The 21,439-nt window shown below is 41.8% G+C and overlaps 1 protein-coding gene across 1 annotated transcript in view; it reads right to left on the reverse strand.

Annotated features, from left to right (window-relative positions):
• The window catches only part of PGAP1 (post-GPI attachment to proteins inositol deacylase 1), a 113,030-nt gene that overhangs the window by 21,827 nt on the left and 69,764 nt on the right, over positions 1-21,439 (reverse strand). Inside the window, exons 6-7 of the mRNA XM_075179964.1 lie at positions 12,828-12,880; positions 12,379-12,445 (exon numbers count right to left, since the gene is read on the reverse strand). Coding sequence (XP_075036065.1) covers positions 12,379-12,445; positions 12,828-12,880 — 120 coding nt within the window. The remainder of the gene's footprint in view (positions 1-12,378; positions 12,446-12,827; positions 12,881-21,439) is intronic.

The raw sequence follows: 21,439 nt of genomic DNA on the forward strand, positions 1-21,439 counted from the left end.
ACACATGCAGTACTATTACATTTTCTTAGTTTAGCTTTATCGTAGTTTAGGGCCTGCGTGTGTTAGAAAGAGACAGTAGAGCACCTTCATAAAAAAGTAGAACTAAAAAAACGCTGCAGAGCATTTCTCAATCCAAGACTGTGCCTTCTCCTAGAAGATACCTGCAGAACATAGCTCATCACCAAACAGTATCTGCTCCCGAAAGATCCCTGCAAAGCATCCCTCCACCCAAAAAACATTTCCCACACTGCATGTGTGTATTCCAGTGAACACAAATCTGTGAATTAGCAGCTCCACCATTTTGTGATTGACAGCAATCTCACTTCATGATAGTGCTGAATCTGCAGCTAACCACATGATGTAATGGCATACCATGTCTGTATTGCGCAAGTAACACGTCCATTAAGGTTTCTGCCTTAATCGTCGTAATTTCATTGCTTTTTGGAGTTTGAGTGAAAGAGTTTCAATAGTTTTCTGACATTTTAGATGGTGTGTAAGGAACCTTAATCGGACATGTTAAACTGTAGGGTTTTTTTGTCTATGGAATTTCATGGCTTTTTGTTAAGTAAAAATATTGATAATAAGTTTATAAGCCTAGAATCGTACGGCCGTTAAGAATAACTTGGCCCATATAATTTCCACTATTTTTCTTAATCCCTAAAAAACAAGATTTTTAATATTGCTCTATTGTACTAATCTCTACCACCTCTGTTGGATGACTATCCCACCTATCCACTATGGTTTAGATAAAGTAATTTTTCCTAAGATTATCTCTAAACCTAGCACCCTCCATTTCCAGTGCATGGCTTTCTCTCAAATATACCCCAATGCCCACCAGCTTTGTGATCGCATGCACACATGCCATCGCCAAGTGCACCAGCTTTACTATCACGTCACTCCTATGTGCACAAGCTTTTTTTTAGCACGTCACACCAGCTGTGGACCAGCTATTCTCTCACTTGTAACCCCCATTTGCACTAAATTTCTCTCACTTGTCACCCACTGCACAATAGATTTTATCTCAAACCACCCCCTGTGCACCAGTTTTTCTATCACGTTACCCCCATTCACACTAGCTTTTCTCTCATTTGTCACTGCCTATGCACCAGATTTTCTCTCACATCACCACTTATGTGAAAGAAAAGCTGGTGCACATCATCCCTTGCGCACCAGCTTTGTTTTCATGTCACCCCTGAGCACCAAATTTTCTCTCACGTCACTCCTATGTGCTCAAGCTTTTTTTTTATCACATCACACCCTGCACCCCTGCTTTTCTCTCAATTGTCACCCCCTGCACACAATCTTTTCTTTCTCATGTCACACCGAACCGCAGCTTTTCTTTCATGTTACCCCTTGCGTACCAGCTTCCAGTTCTTGTCAATATGAACAATCTGAATAGAATCATCTCAGAGACTCTCCATCGAAACAATAAGAGAATAAATGGATCTGTATCATACAAGCCGACTTCTATTAGTCCCTTAAATTGTAAACGTAAATTGTGCTGTCTTACCCAAAGTCCAGCTATTGGTGGTTTTCCTAGTGGACAGAAGTTTATCTCGTGGTTTCCAATGGAGATCTCCCAGGAGTGTTCTCTGTGTCCACATGCTGCCATGTAGTCTCCACTATCAGATGACCACAGTCAGCTTGCTGTCTCTCCCTCATATGTGTGCTGCAAATTACTTCTGAATGTCTCTGGCAGAGTGCATCTCTCTATATCCTATGCATTCCACTGAGAACCATTACTTCCAGATACTGCAGAGAATTAGATGGGCACTTGGCTAGATATACATGCGCTCTGCAGTTATAGATGTGCAATGCACTGAGATTGACAGTACTTTAGAAGAAATTTATCCGCAGCGCAGTGGACTAGATAGAGATTTATATTGCGCGTTGTAGTATACTGCACACTATCTGCTTCCCTACTGCCCTCTAGATTATTTTGTTATCTAATTACTTCAATATATTATCCTAGAAATTACTTAACTCTTGGTTGCCACCTGGTGATCAATTTAGAACATTATTTACCTGGCAATTTAACTGTACTGGGTGATATTAGTATCCTGTTATACATTAAACCAATGGGGAGGAAAGGAACCTGTGGGAATATTTACATCCTGCCCGTATGTGACTGGATCACTGATAAATAACTACTGGCATAAATTTATCTAAAGGAAATAGCGCAGGGCGCTTATTTATATAATTGCACATGCACTTATTTTTGATATTGTATATATTTTGGTAAGGGAAATCTTTAATTTCTGAGACCAGAGGAAGACATTCGTTTCTTGTTTAATCTTGCTAGAGGAGATGCATTATTTCTTAATGTGTAGATGTGATACAATCATCATCAACATTTATTTATATAGCGCCAGCAAATTCCGTAGCGCTTTACAATTGGGAACAAACATTAATAAGACAATACTGGGTAGTACATATAGACAGAGAGGTAAGAGAACCCTGCTCACAAGCTTACAATCTATAGGACAATGGGAGTTTGAAACACAAGGGCATGTGCTACATCATATTGCACAATGGACCAGCTAGAATGCAAAGGTAAAATTATTGACTGGGCTGTGTGTGTGGCAATGTTGGTCAGAGGGTTGTTGTCTTGCGTTAGCAGTGTAGAGGGTGGTAATAGGGTAATCTAGGTAGCTTAAGATGGTGGTTGAGGAATATCATAACCTTGTCTGAAGAGGTGGGTTTTCAGAGAACGCTTGAAGCTTTGAAGACTAGAGGAAAGTCTTACTGCGCGAGGGAGGGAATTCCACAAAGTGGGTGCATCCCGGAAAAAGTCCTGTAACCGGGAATGGGAGGAGTGGAAGAGAGACGTAGATCTTGGGCAGAACGGAGTTCTCGAGTTGGGAGATATTTTGAGACAAGTGAGGAAATGTATGTCGGTGCAATTGTGTTCATGGCCTTGTATGTTAGTAGAAGAATTTTATATTGGATTCGTTGAAATACAGGCAGCCAATGTAGAGATTGACAGAGTGGCTCTGCAGAGGAATAACGGTTTGTAAGGAAAATCAATCTAGCCGCTGCGTGCAAAATAAATTGTAGGGGTTCAAGTCTGACTTTGGGAAGACCAGTAAGGAGGGAATTGCAATAGTCGATGCGGGAGATGATGAGTGCATGAATTAATGTTTTTGCAGTGTCTTGTGTCAGATATGTGCGTATTCTGGAAATGTTCTTTAGGTGTATGTAACATGATTTAGATATAGGGTTGATGTGGGGAATAAACGACAGTTGTGAGTCAAGGATTACACCTAGGCAACGAGCGGGTGGGATTTATGGTCATGTTATCAACAGAAATAGAAATGTCAGGCAGGAAGCTTTTGTTTTTGGGTGGGAATATTATTAATTCAGTTTTTGAAAGATTGAGTTTAAGTTGGCGAGAAGACATCCAAGATGAAATGGCAGAAAGACAGTCACTAACGCGAGACAACACAGATGGTGAAAGATCAGGAGAGGATAGATAAATTTGTGTTTCATCCGCATAGAGATGATACTGAAATCAAAAGGAGCTTATTAGTTTTCCAAGAGAAGTGGTGTAGATAGAGAATAGCAGAGGACCTAGGACTGAGCCTTGTGGTACTCCTACTGATAAAGGAAGCGGAGCAGAGGTGGATCCAGAGAAATGAACACTGAAAGAGCGATTAGATAGGTAAGATGAGAACCAGGATAGGAAAGTGCCTTCAAGACCTAGGGATTGTACCGTTTGTATGAGGAGAGAATGGTCAACAGTGTCAAATTCAGCAGAGAGATCCAGGAGAATTAGAAGAGAGTAATGGTTATTACTTTTTGCTGTGATCAAATCATTGACAAGCTTGGTCAGCGCAATCTCTGTGGAGTGTTGAGAGCGAAAGCCTGACTGAAGAGGATCCAAAAAGTTGTTTGCTGTAAGAAAGTGTGTGAGGCGTGTGTAGGCAATTCTCTCGAGAAGCTTGGAGGGGCATGGGAGCTGAGAGATGGGGCGGTAATTTGCAAGAGAGTTAGGGTCAGAATTTTGTTTTTTTAAAATGGGAGTAATCACTGCATGCTTCAATAGCCTTTGTGGATGGAAGTCTTGTGTGTGTTGTGATTTGGGGAAGTGGCTTGTTTGGGATTTGTACCTTTCTTTGGGAATGTGTATTTTGGATTGTCTGAAGAGGGGCCCCATGCTAATTAGATCTTTTGAGGTGTGAAGGTCCAAAATTGAAGGCAGGAACTTTTAATTAAGACTGGCTCCTAGATTGTCTGCATTTGAAAACCAAGATGCAGGACATCACAGTATCTCTAGAATTTCATAGAAAAGTGTAAATATTGTTGGCTTTGCAGCGCATGTATATCCATGTTTGTGTAAACACATTGCATCCTGATTCTAAAAAAATAGTCTGTGTCCAAATCAGTATAAAAAGTAAATTTTTCCATTCATCCTTCCTTCAATTATATGCAGCATGCTAGTACCATGTAAAGAAAAACAGCCCCACACCATGATGTTCCCACCTCCAAACTTCACTGTCGGTATGGTGTTTTTTGGGGTGATGTGCAGTGCCATTTCTCCTCCAAACATGGTGTGTATTATGGCATCCAAAGAGTTCAATTTTGCGGTCATCTGGCCACACTGTACTTTCGCAGTAATTCACAGGGTTGTCCAAATGTTGTGCAGCAAACTTTAGACGAGCTTTAACTTGTTTTTTCTTCAGCACAGAAGTCTTGCGTGGTGAGAGTGCATACAGGCCATGGTGCTTGAGTGCATTACTTATGGTTTTCTTTAAAACAATTGTACCTGCTAGTTCCAGGTCTTTCTGAAGCTCTCCACAAGTGGTCCTTGGTTCTTTGACAGCTCTTATGATAATTTTATTTACTACTCTGTCAGAAATCTTGCGAGGTGCACCTGGCCGTAGCCGTTTTATGGTAAAATTATGTTCTTTCCACTTCCGGATTATGGCCCCAACAGTGCTCACTGGAATTTTCAGCAGTTTAGTGATCCTTCTGTAACCAATGCCATCGGTATGTTTTGTAACAATAAGGTAGCGAAGGTCTTGAGAGCCCTTTGCTTTTACCCATCATGAGATGGTTCTTGTGTGACACCTTCGTAATGAGACACCTTTTTATAGGACATCAGTTGTGGCTGAACCAGCTGGCAGGATTGCTTTCTAATTTCCAATAGATTTCAGCTGGTGTCGGCTTTCCATGCCTTTTTGCACCTCCCTATCTTCATGTGTTCAATACTTTTTCCCTGTGTCATTTCACATGACACAAACCTTAAATTATGTACATCTATGGTTTGATTTGTTTGCATGTGTGGATTGCAAGGGTTGTTGCTGCATGCTACAGTATATTTATCTCCTGTTAGTGCAAGTTGGCTCAGTAGGCTATATTCAGATTCAAAATCCCCCAGTTGAAGCAGTGGTGGCGAAAAATCTCTTAGCAATGCTCCCATTTGAAGCAACTTTTACTTTTTTGACAAAAACTTGATTTGTTGGTTCAGAAGATCACTGGAAATTTTGTTTAATCGTTTGCCACAAGAGCAATCAATTAAGGAGATTTTCATATTCTTTCTGTAGACAACAATTCATGGAAGCTTGTAATTGAAGGGCTGGGAAACCGTATTCTATTCAGTTTGATAACCCTTACTGTCCATTTGGCACTTTAGAGATAAAAGAGGGAAGCCAGGACAGCAAATGACAATTATGCTATCTGATCTGTTTATTCCTGTGGAATGAAGAATTGCAAACGTTTGCAGAGGTCTGGAAATTAACCACTCTAGAGCAGTGGGTTCAAGATGTAGTCAGCAAGGGCTACAATATAGAATTTCCTCAAGTACCCCAAGGGAACAATTTTGTAAAGTCCCGATCTCCATTCTCTCGCCTGAAGTTACAAGAGCTAAAAGACCGTCTACAGTCGCCAGACATTGAATCTATTGGATCTATAGGAACCTTGGTCAGACCTAAGCCTCTAAGTACAGGAAACGTCATGTCTGTTTTTCGGCATCAGTGGAACTTACAGAGATAGTGGAGTCAGCTTGGAAGCAGCCAGATCGTAAGTTTGTTATACCACGCAGATTTCCAGTCCTTTATCCCCTGCAGGCGTTCGAAGTGGCCCGCTGGAAACAGGATTCAAAGGTGGATATGCCAGTGGCCAGGTTGGCCCGCCATACTACTCTCCCAATGCTGGGTTCTAAGGCACTCCCTGAGCACAGGGTGGAGGGTTTTCTTAAATCCATCTTTCTGGCGGCAGGTGCCTCACTGAGACCAAAGCTGTCTTCAGCGTGGGTCGCCTGGGCAATGGAGACCTGGGCTGACCAGCTGGTAGATAGATAGAAGATAGACAGACTGATTTGAACTGGAACCAGTGCCCACATATGGCTTAATTTTTGGTGGTTATCATACAGTATGGGTAGGCAAGAAAAGTGCAAATGCCTCTTATTAGCATAAACTTACAAAAATGCGCTCTTGCATTTTCAAGGCATTCAAAGGAATAATATTTCAGAGCAAGAAAACAGTTATGTACTAGACTGGACAATGGCAAGCAGAGCCAGTACTTATATGAGTTTACTATGGCCATATACATAGCCCGCTTCCACTCTTGATTGGCAGATTAATGCATCATTAATGCTAAATTTGATAACTGTTGTGTAATACAGCGACACTGGTAGAGGAAACCACTAGTTACATGTGTACACTATAGACACACACATTAGCAGCTCTCACCTCCCAATGGCAAAAAACTTCTTTAATTATTCTACGTTTTTGAGCAGGTCTGTATGCTTAATTATATTAGGAAGATGTACTATATTAGGAGAGTTAGAAATGTGTTTTAGCGTCAATTACACACTAAATCTGCTGTCATTTTCTATTTTAAATGGACAACGTCTTTCAGTTTTAAAGATAGACAGACAGATAGACAAACAGATAGATAGATAGATAGACTCCTATCTTCTTCCCCTGGCTCTACATTTAAAGGAGGCCTCTGGTTACCTGTATGAGGCTGCTCAAAAAAACTGGGATGCCGCTGCAGAGTCAAAGAAAGCTCTGAAGGCTCTTCCCTACTCGGGCTCAGCTCTTTTTGGCCCAGAATTAGATAATATTATATCTCAGGCCACAGGAGGTAAAAGTACCTTTCGTCCGGTGAGTACCTCTAAACCTAGGGTTCCAAGGTCTTTTCACCAATCCCTTAGGGGGCAAGAGGCCAAAACTTTAAGGGCAGGTCCTCTGTGGCCAGAGGTAAATCCCAGAGAGCCCTATTCTCTACAAAACATCCAGAGCACAGGCTCATGGACACACCGGCAGCCTGACTGGACCCTTCCCCTCTCCGTGACCGTAGGGGTAGGGGGGCGCCTGTTGTGGGTCATAATTCTTGGAGTGGCAACCCCCCAGAACTTGAAAAGTTGGGTGTTCATTCCGGGGGTCAGCATAGCTGTTGTTCTAGGGTTGCCCCCCCCCTCCTTGTTCTTTTCACATAATGATGACACTAAATTGAAGCCAGTCTGTCGCTTTACTTCCTTCAGCAGTCATCTGCCGAAATATGGCCGGGAGCAGGTTTCCTTCACTCTCTTTGCCCCTCAGACCTCTCCTCAAGAGATGGCTGGGCATGAAAATTTACACTCTATAGATAATCCCCCGGGGGGGCCTAGTCTCATTAATTCCTGCAGGGCCCCTTTAGCAGGCAGAGGGACTTTCCATTGCTGGCCTTTCTAGGACAGCTTCTGGTGAGCCTGGGGGTTCCCGATTGGCCCCGACACATCGGGGCCACAGACATTCTAAGTAGGGTAGCAGTTCCAAGAAGGTTTCTGCAACCTGTTATGGCAGGGCCCCGTTCTTTATCAACACCTACCTCTGTGGGTTTTGATGGCATGGTCTTTGAGGCCAATCTCTGGCGGTCCAGAGGGCATTTCTCCAGAATGGTAAGCACCATGCTGCAAGCCAGGAAACTGACCACAGCCCACATTAATTACAGAGTATGTCATACCTACATTAAGTGGTGCGAACGAAGACTCTACCACTTGACTAATTTTCAACCTTCCCTTATCCTAGCCTTCCTCTAGGATGGCTTGGATGCAGGTCTGCGACTTGGGTCCATAAAGGTCCAGGTGTCAGCCTTATCTTTCTTTTCCCAACTGAAAATAGCTGATATTCCGGAAGTAAGAACCATCCTCAAGTGGTCCTGCATATACAGCCCTATTATATTACGCCTTCGGCTGCCTGGGACCTAAACTTGGTTCTGACCATGCTTCAGAGGTCTCCCTTTGAACGAATAGGTTCATCAGAGTAGATCCTTACGTGAAAGGTGGTATTTCTCCTGGTCATTTCCTCTGCGCAGCGGGTGTCTGAGCTTGGGGCCCTTTCTTATCAGTCCCCCTATCATATCTTACACAATGACAGGGCTGTGTTGAGAACAGCTCCGTCTTTTTATGGCCGGCTTCTAACCAGACCATTGCTAGGTGGATTACGTCCACAATGAAGCAGTTCTGAATGGCCTGCGCCTAGTCGTATTGCCGCCCATTCCACCAGCTCCTTGGGCTGCGCATAACGGGGTCTCAGCGGATCAGCTCTGTCAGGCAGCCGCCCGGTCCTGTGTCCATACCTTCACTAGGTTTTATCAATTTAATGTGTTTGCATCACCCAGTTTCAGCAAGTGTTGCGGACCGGACTGTCAGAGTGGTCCCTCCCTTAGGGGGCTGCTTTGGTACGTCCCCATGGTACGCAGGGTCCCCCAGGTGGAGATAAGAGAATAGGATTTTTTACTTACATTAAATTAATTTCTCCGGGTCCATCTGAGGGCCAATGCATTCCCTCCCTTCTGCTCTTCTGTGGTTATTCTATAGGTGTTGGGGATCCTTTCCTTCGGACATTTGCATTACACACTAAAGTTCACACGTGGTTGCAGACGGGATATAACCTGTCAGCAGAAAAGTTAACTACTTGAGTGCCTTCTCCACGTTCCCTCACACAACCCCATGGTAAGCAGTGTCCCCCAGATGGACTCAGAGGAATTTTCTCACAAAAAATCCATTTCTCTTTTTAAATCTCCCACAGAAAACTACCTCCAGGAACCCTGAACCGGGATCTGGCTCTCCCCCTTTGCCAAAAATAGTACCAGAGGGAGAGAGACCCCCTACCTGCCACTAGCTAAAGCGCTTTGAGCTCACTAATGCGGCTTAACCTCCTGGAACACCAGGAGGCGCTGCACCCCCTGAATCTATGTGATTCCAGGAGGCTGGTGTGAAAGTTGAAGTTGAGAGTTGGCTGCCGGGGGGTGAAGGATCCAGGGCTGCAGCCGCCACTGGACCACCAGGGACAGGGCAAGTACTTTTATTTTATTACACACATATACATTCACTTTATATTTACATTATACATATTTTACATTTAAAATACACAGTTACACTCCCGGCGCCTAGCACCAGGAGTTAACCCCTCTGGAATTAACTCCTAACGGCGCTGTAGCACCTACACACCAAAACGTTTAATATATAATTAATACTCTACAACATTAGAACACTTTACATTTATACACTCCCCTGCGTCTAGCGCCAGAGTTTAACCCCTTACATGTTGCAGCGGTGGGTACTACCTTCCCAGCGCTGCAGCGCACATTTCCAAACACATTTATTTAATTACAACATTTAAAACACTTCCTTATGCCCACAGAGCCTAGCGCCAGAGCTTTAACCCCTCCGGCGCCCATTTCCAGATGGCCGCCGCATGAGTGCGGAAGCCACACCTCCATGAAGACATAACTGCTGGGCCGGCATGTCAGTACAGTTTCTGCAACAAAACAGATGATATACTGCAGCAGCCAGTTGCTGCTACTCAAAGGGTAGACAGGAAGTGCCCCAGGTAAGCCCACCTATCTAAAATAAAATAGACTCACTACACTAGAAAAGCTCCTTATTCAGCTTAGAGACACAAAAGAGACAGAGTGAAGGAGGAGTCACCTTATATACCCTATTCTTTTTCCGGTCTCTAGTCAGCTGTTTAGAGAATTAACCCATTGTGAGAGATGAAGGGGAGGAAACAAAGGAAAAAGTGATTAACACAGGGAAGGGACATCAAGACCAACATCGCCTGAATTAATTTAATTCATTAGTATACAAGGAGCATGGGATCACTGTAGACTATACAGATATAAAGAGTCATGATTTAAGTTAACATTATTAACTCGCCAAATTCTAGGTGGAATTTGGTATTTGAATTATAAAGCAACATCAAGAGAGATGCAACATATATTATCCGTGCAGTTTTTATTTGTTTAACTCTGACTTCCAAAGGCATTGATCTGAGCAGCACAACAAAGCAAGTGTTAATTTAACAATTATGGGGCATGGGCATGTGTGAAATCAAATACAGTAACCAAATGCACATATGGGTAAGAATACTCAGATTCAGGAGTAAATAAATGCCCAAATAAACATCGTTGACCACCAACACAGACATCAAAGTTTAAAGTCCACTTTTTGAAATCCCGCATTTTATATATATTTTATACAATAATCTATTGGAGTTAAACTTCATAAGCTATACAAGCAGGCCATAACAGCAATAATGCCTTGCAATTGAATTACAATTTTTTTTCTTTTCTAATAAACTCATATGTTGAGATGCAATGCCGCTAACTTCATAAACAATGCTAGTTAGAAAAATGTATTCCATCTTCTACTTTTAATACTAGACATTATCACAGTATATATGAAGTACAACTGTAGATATTTTCCATACAGTTGAATGGCATCACTCTGCATTACATCTTTGCCAAGGGCCTGTGCCAAACTTTTATTGCATTTTATTGCATTTTTGTGCTGCATCAATTTTGCCAGGAATAATGTTCATGTTGTATTGTACCCAATCAAATTTTAGATAACTTTTTTTGGCACAGACAGGGCATTCCTTCAGTAATGATGGTTAGTAAATATCTCATCCACACAAACAGATACACGTTTTTCTCTCTAATATTAAGAAAAATATTTTATTTTTTTTAAAGAATGTAAAATGCACTTTTATGATTTTGCCTTGCCTATTTACAAGTTCATTTAACACATTAAATGCCCATATTTTAAAAAACTTAAGATAAAGTGGGTCTTGCTCATGAGAGCTTACAATCGCAACAAATGAGATATGGTGTTAGCTGATTAGAGGAAGCTGCATAAAATGTGGTGGTTGGAAATTGTTACAGAGTGGTGGGGGCTAACAATAATCAGAATATGGTGTTTCTGCCTTTCTGCAACTGTTTAAATGTTAAGAAGTTGGGAGAAAGGCACACAGAATAGGATTGGTGCTAGAGTATTACAGTAGTCATCAGTGTGAAAATAGACATCGTGACCAATAAGTTTTGGGATGACTCTAGTGCCCTTTTGGCAGAGTTATTTGGTATTAGCTGGCATATGTAGGACGGGGCAAAAATTGTGAATGACTTGTAGATTAAGTACTTGCAAATCTTACCTACTCCTTCAACATAGAAAACAGAGGTGTAAACAATATAGCCAAAGAAGATCGATATTCAGTGGTAAAAAGCAGCGTCATTACTTTATTTTATTATGGAGTTGTGGAAAGAGGAGTTAGTCTGGTAGAGTGGGATGGCAATATTTGGGAAAGTAATCTGTTGCAAGGAAATCAAATTTCTTATTGCATTAGTCTTACGTGTAGTGGTTGGTAATGGCCATGAAGTAGTTATAGTAGGAAGAGGTGGGGAAGAATGGCACAAAATGTTGAATGTGGGAAAAAGAAAGTACAGATTAAAGGAATACAAGTGAAGAGTGGTAGATTCTGTGTCCAGCTAAATAAGCACAAATAAGCATAAAGGGGCATATTCAATTGTTGACGTTATAGCCAAAAATCTTGCGACACGCGAACTATTACCGTTATTGCGGTAATAGTCCGTGTAAATACCGTTATTACGGTAGTTTTCTCGCTGGATTTCAGATCGCAGCTCCCTGAGCCGCGAGCTGAAATCCAGCTTACTATTACCGTAATAATGGTAATAGATTTAACGCCGCGGGATATTCAAACAATTGAATATGCACCAAATAATTTGTAGTTGTGAAGAGTAGTTTTATAGTTAAATTAAAAGTACCTTAATTGTATAGTCTCAGCAGTAAAATTTCACTTGGATAAGTACTACCCCTTATATGGCCACTACCAATCAGAAACATTTATTTTCAAGCTTACATTTTTAAATGTACCCAAGTGGCACAAAACTCTTATTGTCCTCAAATCTTTGCTTATATGAATGAAAATTTCTAAAATCTCCTGTGTAATGTGGATGGTTTGTGTACATATTTAATATACAACTATTTGTACAATAATGTGTATATTATGCAATACAAAATTTAATAGTGCACTAGAAGATGAAAAATCCCCAACAAAGCTAAAAGAAGAAATGAAGAAATATACGACTAACCTGTCTTGTATTTTCATCAATAAGGTCAAACAAGGCTCTTGAAGTAGCTAAAATCAATTCTTTACACCTACAGAAAAACACACATTTATATAAGGATCAACAAAATACAATAGATGAAGACTATACAAGCAACATGTTTTGCTTTTTTCGTTTAAAAGGATTGTGGTAAATTATTCTAAAATACAAAACAGAATATCTGATAAGCAAATAAAAAAAGGGGAGTGACACATTTTGTCCAGAATTCTCAAATTTGCTTTGTTTTGGTAATCTGGTCCTGTGATTTTAAATTGCCAGATTATTTTATTCATAGATCATATGTGGTGATGTCTATGCAGACTGATTCTCAAACTTTAGTAAACCTAAATGATGAGGGATACCTACGAGTCAACTTTCAAACAAATGCAAATAATAGAGCCATAAAATTGTTGCCTATAGTTTAAAATACTCACCACACTATAGAAAGATGGTCTGTTGAGGCCCATGTCCTCGGAATTCCAGTGCTCTGTAAAAGTTATCTAATCTTAGAGGAGATGTTGAAGATATATGGGTATTTTTCAAGCTCTCAAAACAGGTATGAAATAAGCTTGCCCAATTATGTAATATAGCAAAAGCATTGAAAGTAACAGAGTTGTTAGAAAACAGAAGATCATTGTAACAACACAGTGGAATCTCATCTAATCCATATACAAAACCAAAATTAGCAAAGATGTAGGAACAAAAAAGAAAAGAAAATCCATGAACACATTAGCATATAGATTGACATTCTCCTTCTCTAACATCACCTACACCCAATAACAACACACTTCCCATCTAGCATTATTGCATGTTACATAGCTTAATCTTCAGCACACCACTGCCTACATGCTCTCCCTACCAATCTTTATTCAGCAAACCCTCCCCACCTGCTCAGACACTGTCAATAGAAATAACATTACACTATAAAACACTTTCTAATTTAATTCACCTGCCATAACATGGGCAGCAACACATCCTCAGCTCTTACCCCCCAGAAATGTAACCACAAAATATACAAAGTTAACTCCCTTTCCTACAATTACAAGCCTTATCCTAAGAGTGCAGCATACAAACACCTGTCACCAGTACCATAAAAGTCTGTTTAATATTCAGTGGGTGCCCAGAGAAAGTACTTAAGTTGGGGCTGCATATATTATCTATTGTTTATGAATCTGTATCATACTGGTCATTATTTATGCATGCTGAGTATCTGTAACAGGGCAATGAGTAGCCTTAGTAAGTCTCATTGAGAGTTTACACTTTTTTTTTTTTTTTTTAAGCTAACTGGATACTTTCAGGAATATTTATTAGCATAAACTGCTACTTTCATCTTTAATCCTCCATGGCAGCCATAACTCTGGGATGTACCACAGCAATTCAGTAGGGAGTTCCACAAAAGAGATTCAGGCAGCCAAATGTGCTGCAAATGAAAATTTTGTGGCTTAACTGAGACAATTTCTCACAAACTGAGAATCTGATGTTAATCACTAGTCCACGTCCAGCTTCTTGACTGCGAAAGCCTGAGCCTTGTTTGCCCACCATTTTGCCCCTGCGTTGCTTTGACACAGAGTAACTCTGGCACCTTACTCTCATTACTCTTGTATACCTGTATAAAAACTTCCCCGATCCATCTTGAAATGGCTTGTTTAGAAGGAGCATATCCGTTCCTAGGCCCAGACAGAATCAGAAACAGTTGCTTTGCGTTTCTGAACACTGTTATCCTGGACAGATAAGGAAATTGATCTAATGAAGTCCAGTTAATTCAGTTTCTCCATCTTTTGGCTGTGGACACAAAGATGGCAGTACAACCTCCTGATTAATGTGAAACAGACACTACCTTAGGTAGAAATTCTGGGTTGGCACCATTTCATCCATATAGACATTGAGAAAAGACTCCTAGCACTACAATGCCTGACACTTCCAACTCTGCAAGCAAATGTAATTGCTACCAGAAAAATCACCTTCAGTATCCATCTCAATGAAACTTTTTGGAGTACCTCAAAAGTGTCAGACAACAGTCTGTTTAGAGCTAAAATAAGGTCCCATAGGGCCACAAAGGATCTGATGGAGGGACAAAACATATTCACGGTGTCGAAGTCAGCAAATTGGATAAAGTCATTTCAATTAAAGTCGAGCAAACTTGGTTGTCTTTGTCTGAAAAGATGCGTACGGTACGCTACGACGTACAAGGTCACGCTACGGCGTGAAAGGGCGTACGCATCCACTACACGTGGCAGCAACAGTAATTGGTCTTTTACAATACATTCGCACAAACACGCATACTTATAAAATAGTACACATTAATGGTAGTTGCAACACATAGTCAGTTATGTCGAAATATAGTAGTATTTATATGTTATATTAGAGTTACATGCATATTCGTGAAATATACGGAACAGGTTGAAGGAATCATATCATGAGTGGTATCATAATAAACCTCCTTACATTTCCTACTGTTTGGTTCACTCTGCAAAGGAATCGCAGAGTGCGTACACAAGTTATGAATGATAGGGAATTATGAACTACTTAAGACTAAGGAATCTTGGCGGGAAGAGCCGAGCATACCCCCTGGAGAGGTGACCCCCTCTTTTGGATTCCTTAGGATGAACTAGCCAATGATTGACAACCCCTTGGACCTTCCTGAGACCTGGACCAATAGATGCAAGCTATACCATCTTCCTTGTGTTACTGTATTTCTGTGTGTATATAAGCAGCAGCTTCACATCTAGTGTTCAGACATCTTGTCCCCAGACTTCAGGATTGAATGACTGCACACTGGATCCAGAGCGCCTGCGATAAGTAACGGCTGTATTATCACTTCGCTTGAGCATATTATTCTACTATTTGCGAATAAAACTTTGTGCGTTGGAAACACAAATCGAGGTTCGACAATCGTTATTGGTTAGCGACAATACGCACATAACAATTTGGGGGCTCGTGAGCTTTGGAGGTTTCGTTGCCGATGATACGCAAGACCAACAGATTTCGGTTCTGCAACAAAGGGTGGAGACGCGTCATATACAGGTAAGAACGCAATGTGTTCAAAACCTGAATTTTACGCGGTGTTGTGAAACCGAATGTCCGTTTTGCATTGTCTAGGGCACGCTAACTAGAACCTAGGGACAAAAGAGAAAACTGTTTCTTTTTACTGTCATTGTGCGTTTTAATTGTATTACATTGCTTAGCGTATGTGTATTCCTGCTGTGCGTACGCGAACTTCCGGTAGATTTGCCACGTGGTTAAACAATACATTTGATAGTTATAGATGCATAGTATAAATCACTTGTGAAAGTCTCTGAAACATTATCACTATTGTTGGAAACATTGTTGATTTTCTGCGCAGAAAACTAAGGTGTATGTGTTTAGTGATTGTATGATTTTGAAGTGAAAGTTGATTTACTGTCAAAAAGACAGGGATATCGGTTGCCGTTTGACGAGGCGGGCTTGCAACTGAGGTAGTATACAAGGCAGGTATACTGGCAGCAAAAGCCCTGTTTGAAAAGAGAACAGTTAAAAAGCTTTTGGAAACTTTCTCCTCAAGGACAATCGCAAGGTTTAGCAATAGTTAGTATTGCTAAGCGGTGCGAACGGACTGCATGGTTTTACAACCGTGCTTGTGACTTGGGTTGAACGGCTGGAGGAATTACGCTGGTACAAACGGGTAAACTCCGGTACTACCAGTTCAGTAATACTCAACAGAATTTTGTGGAGAGCCAGGATATCGAGGAGCTGATATTTCTGTTGTCCATAGTGATATTTCTGTGTTAGGAGGTGTGTGGGCGTAGCCTGTGAAACCGTCCACGGATAAAAAAATTCTCTAGTAAGTTCTGTTTGAAAGGAGAACACGTAAAAAGTCTTTTTGCGTAGCGTTGAGAAATAAGTTGTTTTCACAATGGGTGCGAAGCAAACGCTAGAGATGGTTGATGTTGTGCTGCTTAAAGAAGGACCGCTGGGGTCAGCTAGGTACCTTATGTTTAAGAAATATGGTGCATACGCAACTGCGTATTGCGACACGTGGGTCAAGATGACCAAAGATTGTGATAGGCCTTTCCCAACAATAGGAAGTTTTTATTCAGAGGTACTAAATAATGTAAAAGATAAAGTGTGGTTGATTAAATCAACAAAAGTGAGAAATAGACATAATAATTGTTTAAAATTGTGGCAAATGGAAGGTAGTACGTGGCAGAGCAGTGAATGCACAGCGGAAGTAGGCGTGGCGAAAAGCGCGCGCACGGCGGAAGTAGCCGTTGAGAAGCGTGGCGAACTCAGCGCAAGAGCGCCCCCGCCACCTTATGTGGCGGGAGCGGTAAGTACAGCTGTTATTAAAACTGAAAAAAGGAAAATTGCCAAGTTGTATCCTGTTTTAAGCCAGTTTAAAACAAGTGTATCAGAAGATGAAGATGAACCCACTGTGAATTCGGCCCTTGCCCATGCTGTTAGTGTACTAGAAGCTCAGCGCAAGTATGAGAAAATGGCTGAGATAGGTGAGAGTAGCGTGATCACTAGGATCGAAAGCGTTCTAAATCTTGAACCAGCAAATCCTGTAGTGTCCCCTGAAGTCAGTGAACCAGAGGGTGCGTACCCAGTCCGCACAATATCAGTTCCCAATAGGAAACCGGATAAGGATGGTGTAGTTCCTTTAAGAAATGTTACAATGCATTGTCCCTGGACTAGATCAGAATTACGTTATGACTGAATTCCCAGATCCTAGAAAAGAGTTGGCAAAGTGTCAGAAATTTGTTAAAGACTTAGAAAATGCCCACGAACCAACCAATAAGGATTGGCGTGTAGTGTTGAGGGCGTGTCTTCCTCCCAATACTAACATACAAAAATTCATTGAAGATTGTTTGTTGGAGGAAGATGACACCTTGACTGTTGAGATTAACCAAAAAAATATAGAACAAATTGTCAAACACTTAGCCATCTATTTTCCAGTAGTGGTAAATTGGAGTAAGATTTTCACCATTAAGCAAAAGGATAGTGAAACAACAGCAAACTATTTTTCTAGGGCACTAGCATCAATGACACACTTTACCGGAGTAACTGACATAAGAGAGGATCCACATCACAGGGAAGTAGCTGTAGGAGTGTTAATGGATGGTCTTAGGGAAAATTTAAAAACCAGAGTACAAACCTCATTACCTAATTAAGGAGGTATCACAGTAGACTCTCTTAGGGAGTCTGCTGTGGAACATGACAAAAATATCTTTAGAAAGAAAGAAGAGAAAGGTGATAGGATGATGACGGTGAGTATTCAGGCTTTAGAAGGAATACACACACAACCACAAACATACCAAGCATACAACTCAAGTAAAAAGGTAATGGTATGTTTTCGCTGTAAGAAAGAGGGACACATAAGGAGATTCTGTCCAGAAGCAAGGAAAGAAACATCAAGGGGGGAATCATATAGGTATCCTCCACGGAGAAACACACATAGGCAAGAGAACACACAGCTACCCGCGCATATTATAGCAGCAAATGCTGCACGGGAAAATGATAGTCAGCGCTAGGGGTCAGGTCATACCTGTAGTCTACAGCCAGTGAGGTTAACTGAGAGTCAGAGTGAAGAACCAACAATGATAGTTGACATAGCTGGTAGGAAACAAACCTTTCTTGTAGATACAATCTGTGATAACCTCTCCTTTCAATCTACAGGTGACCATTAAAACTATTCCAGCTATGGCGGTAACGGGAAAAGTGTTACATTATGCTCTAACTAAACCCGCTGAAGTTACTATCGTGCCTCTGCATACTAAGCATTTGTTTCTCTTGGCTGCAGCGGCTCCTACTAACTTGCTAGGGAGAGACTTGCTATGTAAAATGGGATGTGTCATATACTGTACTTCAGATGGTGTGTTCCTAGATATACCCGAGAAGGTCGCTCATGAGGTACAGGACATATTGGACACCCCTCAAAGGTTAATGTGACACTCTACTGTTATAGAACACAGTCCATCTCAAGTAAAGGGGATGTTGCTGGAAATACCAGGTTCACTATGGACCAGAGATGGACAGGACACTGGACTGATGGCAAACGTAGCCCCTGTCATGGTCAATCTAAAAAGTGGTAGGATAGCTCCAAAAATCCCACAGTATCCATTAAAACCGGAGGTGGAACTAGGGGTATATCCTGTTATTGAAAGGCTGTTACAACAAGGGATTTTAATTCGTACGGCCAGTACAGCATATAGTCCCATTTTCCCTGTGAAGAAGAGTGGGGGGAGGGGCTATAGATTAGTCCAGGACTTAAGGGGAATTAATAAAGTTGTTGAGAGCCAATTCCCCGTAGTGCCGAATCCAGCTGTCATCCTCATGCAGATTCCACCGTCTGCCAATCATTTTACTGTCATTGATCTATGTTCTGCTTTCTTCTCAGTCCCTCTTCACCCTGACTGCCAATACCTTTTTGCATTTTCCTACCGGGGAGTGCAATACACATGGACCAGACTACCCCAGGGGTTCATTGACAGTCCCAGTATTTTCTCTCAAGCCTTACATGACTGTTTGCAATCCTTTCAACCCCACAATGGGTCTGTTCTAATTCAATATGTGGACGATTTGTTGCTGTGCTCTGATTCTTTTATGTCATGTTTACATGATACTAAATTGTTGTTGCTTCATCTTTCACAAACAGGGCACAAGGTCAAATACCTAGGACACTGCCTCACTAAGGGGCTAAGACACCTGACAACCGACAGGATTGTGGCCATACAACACATGACTCTGCCGCAGAGCCAGAAGCAGATTCGTACTTTCCTGCGGATGTGTGGATACTGTAGATCCTGGATCCCAGGTTTTTCTATTCTGGCATTACCATTGCAGGAGCTAGTCTCTTCCTCGAAACCAGAACGTGTTGTACACACAGAAGAGTCAGAGCAAGCGTTCTTTAATCTTAAAGATAGTCTGACTAGAGCACCTGCATTGGGAATACCTGATTATGAAAAGCCTTTTGAGCTATTTTGTACAGAAGCTGATGGTTGTGCAGCAGGTGTCCTCGCACAGAAACATGGTGACGCTAGCAGACCGGTAGCATACTACAGTGCACAATTGGATACTGTGGCTAGATCACTCCCAACATGTCTCAGAAGTGTAGCAGCAATGACTCTTCTGTAAGTAAGAGCGAGGACGTAGTATTAGGACATAATTCAACTATCTATATACCCCATGCTGTATCAGCTCTGTTAAATTCAGCCCAAACCAGACATGTTTCTTCAGCTAGATTCACCAAGTGGGAAATAGCCCTGATGGCACCCTCAAACATCACCATCAAACGATGTAGCACCTTAAATCCAGCTACATACCTTCCATATGTGTCTCTAGAGACACAAAGGGTGGGAGGTGAGGAGACCCTGGTTGATGATGAGTTAGGCAAGAATACTGACACGCATGACTGTATGGAACACCTGAAACAGACCTTTACTGCAAGGCCCGACATACGTGACACCCCCTTAGAAAATGTAGATTTTACGTTTTATACAGACGGAAGTTGCCATAGACAGACAGAGACAGGAGAGCTATGTACTGGTTACGCTGTTGTAGACGATCAGGATGTGGTAGAAGCTGAACCTCTTGGTCCACCTCACTCAGCCCAGGTGGCGGAACTAGTAGCACTAAGGAGAGCGTGTGAATTGGCAGAGGGTAAATCAGCCAATATATATACTGACTCTAGGTACGCCTTCGGGGTAGTGCACGATTTTGGGGCCCTTTGGCGTCTTAGAAACTTTACGACAGCAGCAGGTACACCAGTGGCACACTCACAACACATAAAAGGACTTCTGACAGCGATACAGTTACCCAGTAGAGTAGCCGTCATAAAGTGCAAAGCCCATACCTTTGAAGAAGACCCAGTGTCATTGGGGAACAACAGGGCAGACGAAGCTGCTAAATGGGCAGCAGGGCAACCTATGACTGTATCGACCAAGACTATGATGGTTTTTCAGACATTAGACATGCAGAAATTAATTGAAATGCAAGATTTGTGATCCCTGCAGGAAAAGGCGGTCTGGAAGGCGAAGGGATGTGGTCAAGAGTCCTCAGGACTCTGGAGGGATGGACAAGGTAAGCCTGTAGCTCCTTGAACATACTATCCAAGCCTGGCTGAAGCAGTACACGGCCTGACTCACCTGGGTAAAGAAGGTATGTGCAAACTGGTGAGAGCATACTGGTGTACTCCCGGATTTTCCTCTCAGGCTGGTAAGAAAGCAATGTCATGTCTTACTTGTTTGAGGAAAAATGTTGGGAAAACTATTCCAACTGAGCCATCCCACATCCCTCCTACAGACGGACCTTTTCAGGTAATACAAATTGACTATATCCAATTACCACCGTGCAGGAATCTAAAGTATGTGTTAGTGTGTATTGATATGTTTTCCGGTTGGGTAGAAGCATATCCGGCAGCCACTAATACTGCTGTGTTCACTGCAAAGAAAATTGTACAAGACTTTGTGTGTAGGTTCGGTATCCCTAGAATCATTGAAAGTGATAGGGGTACCCATTTTACTGGTGATATCTTCCAAAATATGTGTAAACTCATGGGAATCGGTAGCAGACTTCACACCCCTTACCGACCACAAGCCAGTGGTAAGGTGGAGAGAGTAAACGGTACTATAAAGAACAAGCTTGGTAAGATAATGGTTGAAACTGGGTTGGTATGGCCTGAGGCTTTGCCATTGGTCCTCCATAGCATTCGAACCACTCCTAGACCTCCTCTTAATCTGTCCCCCTTTGAGATACTGTTCGGACGACAGCCTCATTTGATCGTGAGTCCACAAGACGACTTGAAGTGTAATAATGAAGTGACTGTACAATATCTTATAAGAATGAGTAGACAGCTAAAACAACAACAACAAAAACTAAAAATGCTGTCACCTGGTATGCCAGAAACGAACTGTCATGATGTTGAACCTGGAGACTATGTTATGATCCGCAATTTCTTACGTTCAGGTTGTTTAACAGACCGTTGGGAAGGCCCGTACCAAGTGCTGCTGACCAGTACTACATCACTGAAGGTTGCAGAGAGAGACACTTGGGTCCATTCCACCCACTG

Source organism: Mixophyes fleayi, chromosome 7 (genome assembly GCF_038048845.1).
Source record: "Mixophyes fleayi isolate aMixFle1 chromosome 7, aMixFle1.hap1, whole genome shotgun sequence".
Lineage (NCBI taxonomy): Eukaryota > Metazoa > Chordata > Amphibia > Anura > Limnodynastidae > Mixophyes > Mixophyes fleayi.